At 36.5% G+C, this 12303-nt stretch overlaps 1 protein-coding gene across 2 annotated transcripts in view; it reads left to right on the top strand.

The window, feature by feature from the left end:
- LOC137294858 (ERO1-like protein beta) overlaps positions 1-12303 on the top strand; it is a 32060-nt gene that overhangs the window by 6833 nt on the left and 12924 nt on the right. For both annotated transcript variants that reach the window (XM_067825994.1, XM_067825993.1), the window contains exons 3-8: positions 30-113; positions 5607-5663; positions 8636-8709; positions 10315-10388; positions 11757-11877; positions 12155-12198. In XM_067825994.1, the coding sequence (XP_067682095.1) occupies positions 30-113; positions 5607-5663; positions 8636-8709; positions 10315-10388; positions 11757-11877; positions 12155-12198 (454 nt within the window). The remainder of the gene's footprint in view (positions 1-29; positions 114-5606; positions 5664-8635; positions 8710-10314; positions 10389-11756; positions 11878-12154; positions 12199-12303) is intronic.

Genomic DNA, 12303 nt, shown 5'->3' with positions numbered 1-12303 from the left:
ATTAATTGTTATGTGTTTATTTTCCATAGGTGAATCTTGCCAAGGAGTGTCCATTTTGGTCGGATGATAGCCGATGTGCACTGAAGGACTGCCATGTGGACACGTGTGCTGAGGTGAGAAAACTGAATTACATACATTGTGATGCCATCAGAATTAATCAATTTGATTCAGTGGAAGGGTTATTTAGGCAATTTACTGATTCCAAAATAGCAGATTACTTGGCATTATGTTGAACATATGATGTACAGCATTATTAAAAGATCTGTGAAGTTACTGGGTTAGAGCTGGTCTTCAGCAACCCATGCTTGTCATATAAGGCGACTAATGGGATCGAGTGGTCATTCTTATGCTATTGATCACTGGATTGTATGGTCCAGACTTGCTTCTTTACAGATTGCTGTGATATAGGTTGAATATTGCTGAGTGCTGCGTTAAACAGCAAACAAACATTGTGAAAGGAAATTTTTGGAATTCAGAGGTCAATGATGAAGAAATATTTCCTGAATATTGTTTCAGTTTTGTTAGATATGTGTCAAACTAAAAAAAATCCTCATCAGCCCAGGAAAAAAACATGAACTATCAGGAAAGAGATTTTTTAGAATAAGGATAGGATGCTAAAGATTTTGATGATTCTATTTCATGTTCGCTATTCATACTGAAACACATAAGGAACATTTTTTAGTGAAAAGATTTGTTTTACTGTCTTCATAAAGGCTGAGGATTATTTCCGTGTGGATATGTTTGTCCTCCTTTATGATATGTATTGGTTTTCTCTGGCATACATTAAACTTGCTAAAACATATGTTTCTTGGATTGAAAATTTTATTGCAGAGCATTGATTAGTTTACTTTGTGGGTTCATTTTTCTGTGTCATATGCTGTGTCTTGTTTTAGCAACATCAGCAAAATTGATTTTTACATTTGCCCTTTCAAGTCTTTGTGAATAATTGATTACTGAGCTCATTACTAATGAGAGTGTTATCAGGTTTCTTAGGTTATATATCATGAAAATGAGTATTTTATTAACTTTATTGTCTCTTTGATGATGATAACAACTACCAAAATCTCTCTCACAATTGTTTCCTCTGACATCTGGTGGGATGTTTAACTGGCTGCTAAACTGGGCCCCATGTCAATATTCACAAAGCTATCATACCTTTGACTCTTGTACCTTGTATATTGTAACATACCCTGTGAAACGGGGGTGGGGGGTGGGGGAGCCCTGTACATGCAGTTATGTAGATCAAACAATAGTCATAGTAGTTGTTTTGTAACATAGTCTGAAAAATGCATGGAGATAAAAGATATTTCAGAGGAGGAACAAGATCATTTTGAAAAAATAACCTTCAGTAAGACCTTCATTGTATGGCTGTGACATCAAATAAATCAAATGCATTATTTTGTCATATTACATATTTTACAACATGTGTATGCACATGCATGCATGCTTCTTAACTTTGGGTTTGATAACTACCAGTTATGCAAAAAATGTTGTATTACTAGCCCGTTACCAAATGGATTAACTTGTTTAATTCTTTATAGATTTGTTGACCTCTATTTCCAATGAGTAATCATGCTGAAAAGATAAAGGAAGGTTCAGTTGATCTACAAGCTCTACCACTGAGATACAGAATTTAAGGGTCGAGTTAGGACCTTGGCTTATCTATAACATCAGCTTATCTGTAGCACTGTATGGTAGATAAGTTATTCTTTTCTAACAAGGTAACATCAAAGGGAATGTTAGACTAACAACTAGTCTCTGAAATGAACATATATATTTTACTGAAAAAAGTTCATAGTTAAAAAAAAATATGGTGAAATGGAGCTCTGAGACTTTCTTCATTTTTGGAGACCCTGAAGCTAGGGGAATCAAGACTTGCCACATTGTCTAGACATGCGTCGGCTTTCTTGGATATATTTGCTTCAGGATCTGTACAACAGACTAACAGAATGTGGATGCAACATTTATTTCATTACAGTTGACATGTAAATTTTACCATAGCAGTAATATCCTACTATAATGGTGAAACCACTCTATATAGTATTTCGGTAATGAGTTGCTGTACGTAACGTGAGCTGTATGTACTGAGTATTTACTTCCATGAAATACAGATTTATTGCCAGCTTCATTTTGCTTGCACCAAGATAACAAAACCAGTAAGTGGTTATTGACTGCATGTCATCTCCCAATTAACTGGTCTGAAAGTAAACTGAGTGTTGTTCAAATAGCTAATTGGGTCATTAGACTTATTCTTGTTAGTTTAACAACTGGACACAGCATAACCAGAAGTCTGAAACTAGTCTATTGAATTCATACACTTAAAACAACAACTGAAATTACTGTGTTCTATATGCAGGAAATATATATGGAAATAGACACGTAAAAACATGATACCAACAATATCTTGTTTTCCTTACAGGGCAATTGATTTAATTATTGTTTTGTTTTAGACCTAAAACTATGAACTTGCTATGTAAATCTGCACAGTTGTTGATGTTATGGTTGAAAGTCTTTGTTCACTTCAGTGACATCAGTCAACTACTTAGTCTGACTCACAGTCCCTGAACCACATTATTTTCCCTACTGCCTAGCCCACCCTGTAATGCTAAGGCCCAAAATGAAGCATGTCCAGATTTCCCTTTGTTCTCCCAACTCATTTGAGCTTCTTTTCAGTTTAAATGAGTTTATTTGTTACTATCAAATTTATATATATTCAGGGACTAAGTCTATCAACCATATATTCAATCATTCTCATTATCATGATGAGTGGAGTGATATTTGAAATATTGATTTTGAGATGACCTCCATGGTACCAAAAGTTGTTTTCTACACATTTACAATCATGGCCAGACCTTCAGGTAGATTACTTGGGCGTGGATTATCAAGAACCCATTGCCTGGGGATCAGAGCTGGCATATATATCAGGTACCATATATCATCAGGCATCCATTACATCAGGCTAATTAACTTCCTGTTAGAGTGAGTTACATGGCATCAGCTGACATATGTAACATCTTGTTTAGGAAGTAAAATGAATTAAAAAGAACCCAATATATATATCAGAAACAAACATTAATAATATAGACTTGTGTTTTTGTTATATCAGCCTAAATGTTGTAATGGTAGATAACATGGAAGTTATGAATGTAAAGAAAATTGAAGTTGTCTTTAAGATCTTGAGGTGTATACATATTCATCACACTCAGAACTTGGAATGTTCATTTGAAGAAATAATTTAGTCCTTATTCTTTCACAGACAGACAGACAGACAGACAGACAGACAGACAGACATGGTGTTTAGGGAGTGAATTTGATTTTTTGATATAGAAATATGCAAATGTCATTTAAGTCATGTTCTAGGCATCATGTTACACATGATGCTAGGGAACACAGAAAATATAAGTGTATGCATATTTAATGGCCTGTATTTGAAACCTCCCAAATGAATCTTCAGCGTAGTAAAAAGGAGGTGAGGCTTAATTAGCGCCTCTGGCTAGGCCTTCCAGCTTATTCGGTATCACCACCAATAGGACAGAACTTATACATATTTGTTGCCCATTACAATCTATGCAGCTATATAGATAACGATGGATTATTTTTTGTAGCCTATAGGTGTTAATGAGTGAAGTATTTGTCTTGCCTTTAGACACTCTCAAAATTACTGCCTGCAGCTAAATTAGATATTGTATGGTGTTTCTCAGCAGTCTAGGATTATAGTTCACTGAGTCATGTGTATAGTGATATGTTTGTTGCGCTATTTCAAGACTGCAACAGGATATTCATCCTCAATATCTCCAGGAAATACATTCCACTTTACCCGGGAGACATCTACGGCTCTGCCTGAAAAATTGTTAACCTATTTGGCTGACTTTTTTTCCAAGTAGGTGTCTACACTTGAGCTAAGTTAAGCGAACAAATCACAACTCACTTTCACTTTTTAAATTATTTAACCGATTGAACTTGGCCATGCAAACCATGCAGAGGTTCTCTGAAAAAGGTAGAAAATGTTCTTGCGTAGATTCTGTTTAAAGTTTTCGACCTCTCAGTTTGTATGATTTCCCCCAAATCTGAGTCACACTGCAAACAAACCTTCATAGCTGCAACCGTTATAGTTGTTGACAGGGAAAGCTCGGTTGTAGTGGTGGCTTAGTTGATTGGATACTGTCCAAAGGCCAAGGCAACAAGGGGAGGTAATAGAGATCGGTCAGAGCTGTAGATGTATCCATGGTATAATGGAGATTCATCGGAACATACGCCTTGGACATATTGGGGATGCTAGATATTGTGATGTGGAGAAAATGAACAAACAGTCTCTGATTTGCAGTAAGATAACTGGATAGTCTGGTTCAGACTCTTTTATTCACGGACTGCTGCCATATAGCAGGAGTATTGCTGGAAAATTGCCAAGTGCTGCATAAAACTAAACTCACTCAGTAACTTGTGTATGCTTTCAAAATTGGGATCTTCATGGTTACCTTCTTTGCCATGGTTGCTTACAGAATCTCAAATTCATATTCCCAGGTAATTAAAACAGTACTGTCACTGTCAGAGTATGACATAGTGGTGAGTCAGTTTGAGCTCATATTACAACCAAAAGGAAGGAGGTATATAAAACTAAACTTCGTAATATACCATACATATCAGAAAAGTCTCGCAACAAAATAACTGAAAGTACCGAAGTATTAACAAGATCCCACACAATGGAACACATAATACCTTTTTAAAAGAATTCAAAGGTAACTGAATCTGTGCACAGTGAAGCACAACCTCTCATACATTTTCTGGGTTGAATCCCATCATGAATTTGAACCCATACTCTAAGAGTAAGGTACCTAAATCCCTGCACACAAAGTCAGCCATCTAACCCACTCAGCCACTGCAGCTTTTAAAAAGATGGAAGTCTGACCACTGGTAGTCTAGACCATATAGTTTGTGTGTACCTCCATGGACAGAAACTAAAAGAACACAATGCCATTTAAAGAGGTGAAGTGCATTTATTTAACACACTAAAAAAGACTGCTACTGTTTTACACAAACCCGGTGAATCTCCCTGATGTTTCTTCAAAGTTGTATGTACCCATGAGACTGGCATTTTATTTGCGGTATATACTGGATTGAGCTCCCTGTGAGATAAACCAGTCCAATGAACTTGGTATCAGTATACAATAAATGTACAAATGAGTTCATTCCAAAAGAATTTCTATATATGAGTGTCAATATTTTATTGAAATGATTTGAGATAGATTGAGATGACTGAAATTTGTAATTTCCCAGTAAATTGAGGGTTCGTGCGTTCATGTTGCCCAGGGCATGCTATCATTTGTCAATATCTGTAAATGAGTTTCCAACCCCTGTTTATAAGAGCAGATTACATCGCATCCATTGATTTATTTGTGGCATTTCCAATAATGCAAACATTGCACAAGTGGAAAGATGGAAAAAATGTCAATACCAATAAACATACAGGCAGGTGATTTGCAGGTGTTACAAAACACTGAATGACTCATCCATGTCTGCAAGTATTTTGGGTGGATTTATCTTTCCAATTTTTCATCATCAAAATAATGATATGATAAATAATATAGAACTGAATTTTGCTGTTTCAGCATGAGGTGCCTCCAGCTTTAAAAACAAATGGAAATGGAAATGGAAAAGAAAACAAGGTAAGTCCTAGCTGCTGGTAGTAGTGTCGGCGTTGAGTAATACTACACACTACTTGCATGTTAATACTGAGTCATGTAGTATACCTCTTTTGTGTAGAACCAGCCTTGGGAAAATGATTGGAATGAGGATTGGGTGGATTGAATATTTTTAGTTGGTTGTCATCAGACCTTCACGCTGAACCATGTTTCTGGAAGAAAACATCTACATGAAAAAAATGATGAGTCAAAGTGAATTTGAAACTATCAAATAATTCGTTGGACCCAAAGGCTGATATTTCAATACTTATATTTTACTTGTTTGCTATACACTAAAGAAGTTAAAGGTCATGCCAGAATAACCATATTTGTGCGAAGAATGAGGTGTTGTTTAAAACTTATATATATAAGACATGCAGCATTAATTGTGCACTGAGTACATTGTGTCTAAATGCCGTGACATGTAGCCAGCGATGAATATTGATTTACTGACTATGAGATTTATGTGTGGACAACTGTCAACACAGCACCTATCTCTACCACACGGCCCTACAGTGATATTGGCTTGTGTGAAAGTTGCAGGTGTGTGTGTTAAACTGATTGTTATATATCAACTGTACAAGACTTACATCCCACGATAGCCCTTACAGCTGGATGTCGAGAGACAGCTGTGCTGATCCAGAGATTGCCTTGTGACACACACTGACTCTATATTCATATGTGTGGATGGGAGATACATACATTTGTCACCCCTGCCATTAATCAAAATTTGAGTCTGATCACAGTAGCCTTTTCTGCTAAGAAAGTGCATATATTGACATGAAATTTGTTGAAAGTATTTGAAGAAGGGCATTTTAAGCCACAGAATTGGAATTTTTTGGCACAGACTGTTAGATTATTTATGACGAGTGGTTAGATCTTTTGTTCATCATGATAAAGACCTAGTTTCAATTCCCTACATGGGTACAATATTTGAAGCCCTTTTTAGGTGTCTTCATAATCGCGATATTGCTGGGATATTGCTAAAAGAAGCATAAAACTGGACATGATGGTGATATTGTTTTTTTCTTAATATATCTTTCTGTATTGCACAAAGAGTTTCTTCCCTTTTGGACAAAGTGATTCCTAATCAGTCACAAGCAACTTATACCTGGAAGCAGACGCTTGATGGATCAAATGGTCAGGGTTAGCTTGTTTGTGGGTTGCATGCCATGCTTGGTAACCTGGACACTATGAATATGTGCTTGCTATATTAATCATTAGACTATGATTACACAAAGCTGTTTAGAAAGTGATCAAATGTATTATGTTATATTTGGGATTACACTTTCTTAGTAAAGTACAGATTCTTGTACTTTTGTAGGGTTGAGTTTCATCTGTAATTCATGTGGACTACAACAATAAACAACATACGTATGTTCCGCTATGACCCCAGGGTTCCCCTTGGCGCAGAAAACTGTGTATATGACAGAGTGTGAAGTGAAAATATGCATAAAAAGACAAGCACTGGGTCGCTTCTGATGCAATAAAGTCACTAATCAAAACCACATGATTCAATGCTATAGCTAATAAATAACAAAATTGATTTCTGATTTCAAACAGATTAGAAAGTACTTCTTTATTATAAAGAATTATGATAATTCTTTAGAATTCAGACTTTGAGACATGTAAAAAAGACATGATTATTTGAAAATTTATTATCTTCGTAAATTGTTTGACCCCCAAGTTTAGACGTCGATGCCCCTGTCTTCCAAATATAAATGTTAAGGGAGAACCATGTGACCCTATGATAATTGTTTTGTAATATACTTGAGAGTATTCATGACATGTCAGTCCTCCAGACCTCCTGTTATTCATGTCATGTAAGATCAGCTTGTAAGAAACTCACTTGAAATGTTGTCATTTATTTCCCCTACATTCTTAGGAGTCCTGTTGAAAGATATTTCTTGTGTATCATGTCTGATATTTCTTATATACTAATGTATCTGAACACAGCTACTGTTTTCTACTCATATTACTTTTGTAATAAGAAATCCAACTTTTTGAAAATGCCACATGTAAGTTGAACCTGGCAGTCTTGTCGTCGCCATATCTATAGCTGCAGGGTGATACAAGATGTCACATAGATTAGAAGCAAGTTTTGTTTTGAAGATTTCTTACCTAATGAAAAAATAAAGATGAAACTTGTATCTCTTGACCGAATCAGTTATGAATAGTCATTTTAACTTTCCTGATATTTATCTGTCCTGTGTTTTGTTTCAAAAACCTACCATATTTTATACTGTGTAATGTGCATACCAATACATTATGTATCTTAATTTATTTGAGGCAGACCAAACAATAATTCATACGCAGAAACAGATTCTTGATATTATGGAAACATAAAGCATTATATGTAGCAATTATGAATATCTTTTATTGCGCTAAACTGCTGCAAACATTTTTTTTAATTGTATGGAAAACATAGCTGACAATATCTTCTTTAATTAATATTTCATGAGTTAGGTTGACTAGTGCCTAGACAACAAAAGTATTTCCATTGTTGTGTTCATTCATGCAGCCAGAAGCCCATTTCTGGTGTCCCCACCATGATATTATTGGAATATTGCTAAACTCAGTGTAAAACTAAATTCACTCACTCATTCCTAGCTGGTATTGTTCCTGTGCTTCAGTATGGATAGACATAGTATATGAATTGTATGACAGCATTCAGGTGATTGTGGAATGAAAGGCTGTTCTCTGACAGTTGCTTATGTTAGACAGTTTCAGCTGAAACAACTGAGCATGGGTACAGTACTGACTCATTGATCTAGATACAGGATCCTAGTACCCAAGGGGAGACAACTCTGTAGTGAGTTGCTGTTTGGGTAGTACAAGATTGATGGATTTCCTTGATGTCATACACATGTGGAATATGGCAGTGTCTAGAAAGTCCCCACACAGTTTGTTAGTGTTTCTGTGGAGCAAATATAGCCAGCATTGCTTGTGTGTTTCAGTATACCGAGAAAGCTCAAGAGGTACATTCTTGTGCAGAGGAGAGAGAACTCAGTGCCTTGGATACAACTATCAGGTACTGTAGGACATTAGATTCATATCATTTCTAACACACATAAGACAAACAAATGAGACACATATACATGTGGGACACATACACACATGAGACTTATACACGTGTGGGACAATTACATGCTTGAGACACAAATGAGACACACAAATGAGAACACATACATACACAAGACATACAAATGAGACACATAAACTTATGGGAGACATACACACATGAGAGACGTACATCTATGAAACACATGCACACATGTGGGACACACTTGTGATACACACATATGAGACACATGCAGATGTGAGACGTGCACACATAAAACACATACATGCATTAGACACACAAATGAAACACACACATGAGACAGACAAATGAGACATATACACATGTGAAACACATGACACTTACAAACATGAAACACACATGTGAGACATGTGCACACAGGAGACACATACATGCTTAAGATACACAAATGAGACACACAAATGGGACATACACACATGAGACAAATGAGACACATACATACATGTGACACATACACATATGAGAGATATACACAGGAGACACAGCAGATGCATACAAGACAGGGACACATATGAGACACATACACTCATGAGAAAATGATTCACCATTTGGAATAATGTCATGTGACATAAATGGAAATTCATAGTAGTTAAGATAAAATATTAATGATGTTTTCAATGATGAAGGACAGGAGGTATCTGATTTGGTTATATTTAGTTTTACTTAGCCTGGCTTGTTATAGTACTTTTGTTCATACAGTCGTTTACATGACTTTCCTTCTCAACAGACTGCTCCAGGCGTATCTTGATAGACAGAATCACATTTACGTGGTTGAACCTGGGGACATTTAAGTTATATGAGACAAAGTGTTTGACTGTCTGGTGGGAGTAAACGAAAATATATTTGGGTATCTATTCCCACCTAATTATTATCCAGTCTAAGTAAACTTAACCCCAGTGTTATTCGTTACAAGCCTACACTGGGTCTAACAAAACCTAGTAGGAGGTTGTGTTAGGTAACCTTTGAGCGACCTGTGTCCGTCCAATCAAGTGCGAGATGGTTAAACATATTTAACAATTCAGACAACAGCTACTGTTTAGGGTTTGGTAGGACTTACAAAATACACCGGTCACTGACAACGGTCTCTCAACAAACTAAAATCCACAGTATATACGCCTTTTGGTTTCTCTTGACATGGTTACCATTAACTAATATTTCTGAAAGCTGACTTCCTAGAATGTTGCTAAAAACGCTATTTTCATTGACTGTTTATTCACTGTTGTGGCGTGCTCCATGTCCATCACCTGAAAGTGATCATTCAGAATCATTCAGGTACAGATCTTTGTGTGGATAAAAGTTCAGAAGGTATGTCCAAATGTCCACTTTCTCAGTTTGGTAAGCTTTGCTCTGATTGGTCAATCTCAAAGGTTACCTGACACAACCTCCTACTAGGTTTTGTTAGACCCAGTGTGGGAGTGTAGCGAATAACACTAGGGCTACGTTTACTTAGACTGAGGATTATCAACTGCAGATTGTGTATGCTGTGCATAGCATGTTGTTTTCCATTGTATAATGATACTATATTCATGGCAGTGATGAGAGCAAGGAGGCATTCAAGAACTGGACAGAACATGACGAGTCCCAAGACCTCTTCTGTGACATTGATGGTGAGTTGTGCTAAGGTTACTGGAGTAAACTGAAGATGGACATTAATGTATTATGGTGATAAACAGGTCACAGTTGACGTTGTCTATGATACAATGCAGTGATGATAACAGACGTAGTGTATTGGATGGCATTGTAGCCTGATATCTCTAGTCTTGATCACATGACATATCTTTGCCTTTTGTCAGCTAGTTACAATCCTCTGTGTTGACACAGCTTATGTTTTGACCATGACACCATGTTACAGGCTGTGGTATTCTATGACCATGACACTATGTTACGTGATGCAGTATTCTATGACAATGACACCATGTTACAGGATGTGGTATTCTATGACCATGACACCATGTTATGGGTTGTGGTATTCTGTGACCATGACACCATGTTACAGGTTGTAGTATTCTGTGATCATATACCATGTTACAGGTTGTGGTATTCTGTGATCATGATACCATGTTACAGGTTGTGGTATTCTATGACCATGATACCATGTTACGGGTTGTGATATTCTGTGACCATGACACCATGTTACAGGTTGTGGTATTCTGTGATCATGATACCATGTTACAGGTTGTAGTATTCTGTGATCATATACCATGTTACAGGTTGTGGTATTCTTTGACCATGACACCATGTTACGTGATGTAGTATTCTATGACAATGACACCATGTTACAGGATGTGGTATTCTATGACCATGACACCATGTTATGGGTTGTGGTATTCTATGACCATGACACCATGTTACAGGTTGTAGTATTCTGTGATCATATACCATGTTACAGGTTGTGGTATTCTATGACCATGACACCATGTTACGTGATGTAGTATTCTATGACAATGACACCATGTTACAGGATGTGGTATTCTATGACCATGACACCATGTTACGGGTTGTGGTATTCTATGACCATGACACCATGTTACAGGTTGTAGTATTCTGTGATCATATACCATGTTACAGGTTGTGGTATTCTATGACCATGACACCATGTTACAGGTTGTGTTTTTCTGTGACCATGACACAATGTTACAGGCTGTGTTATTTTGTGATCATGACATGATGTTACAGGTTGTGGTATTCTATGACCATGACATGATGTTACAGGTTGTAGTATTCTATGACCATGATGTCATGTTACAGGTTGTGGTATTCTATGACCATGACAGCATGTAACATGTTGTGGTATTCTATGACCCTGACACCATGTTATAGGTTGTGTTATTCTATGACCATGACACCATGTTATAGGTTGTGTTATTCTATGACCATGACACAATGTTAAAGGCTGTGTTATTTTGTGATCATGACATTATGTTACATGTTGTGTTATTTCACCATGACACCATGTTAAATATCTGTATTGGCAGATGAAAACTCATCTGGTCTGGAGTATGTAGATCTGAGTTTGAATCCTGAGAGGTACACAGGGTACAAAGGGGCATCCCCTCACAGGATCTGGAGAACCATCTACGAAGAAAACTGTTTTAAGTGAGTGTTGAATATAATGAAGTTTTCCATAGATCTTCCACCAACCCTTTCATTTCATATAAACATGGCTGGGTCTGTATAGAAATAATCATATAAGCATGTGATTATAACAGCCTTTCTAAATATGATGAGACACATGTTGCCAAATTGCATGGTAAGAATAATGTTTGAAATCTGTGTCAATTTTCATCAATATTACCCCTTCTGTTATGCCATTTAAGTGATTATGAGCATGTATTGATTGATTCTGATGTTTAATGTAAACTGTATTTATCAGACCGCAGTCTAAGTATGGATATGGCCCTAACAGCAAACTTGCAAGTGAGTATGTTGTAAATATTTTAAAACTTAAACATGTCATTGATCGAAGTTTTGTTGAGCTTATTGATTTATGTTTTATAAGCTACATTGATTGTGTAGTCAGAG

This window comes from Haliotis asinina, chromosome 8 (assembly GCF_037392515.1).
Source record: "Haliotis asinina isolate JCU_RB_2024 chromosome 8, JCU_Hal_asi_v2, whole genome shotgun sequence".
NCBI lineage: Eukaryota > Metazoa > Mollusca > Gastropoda > Lepetellida > Haliotidae > Haliotis > Haliotis asinina.
This window is presented reverse-complemented; position numbering and strand designations above follow the sequence as displayed.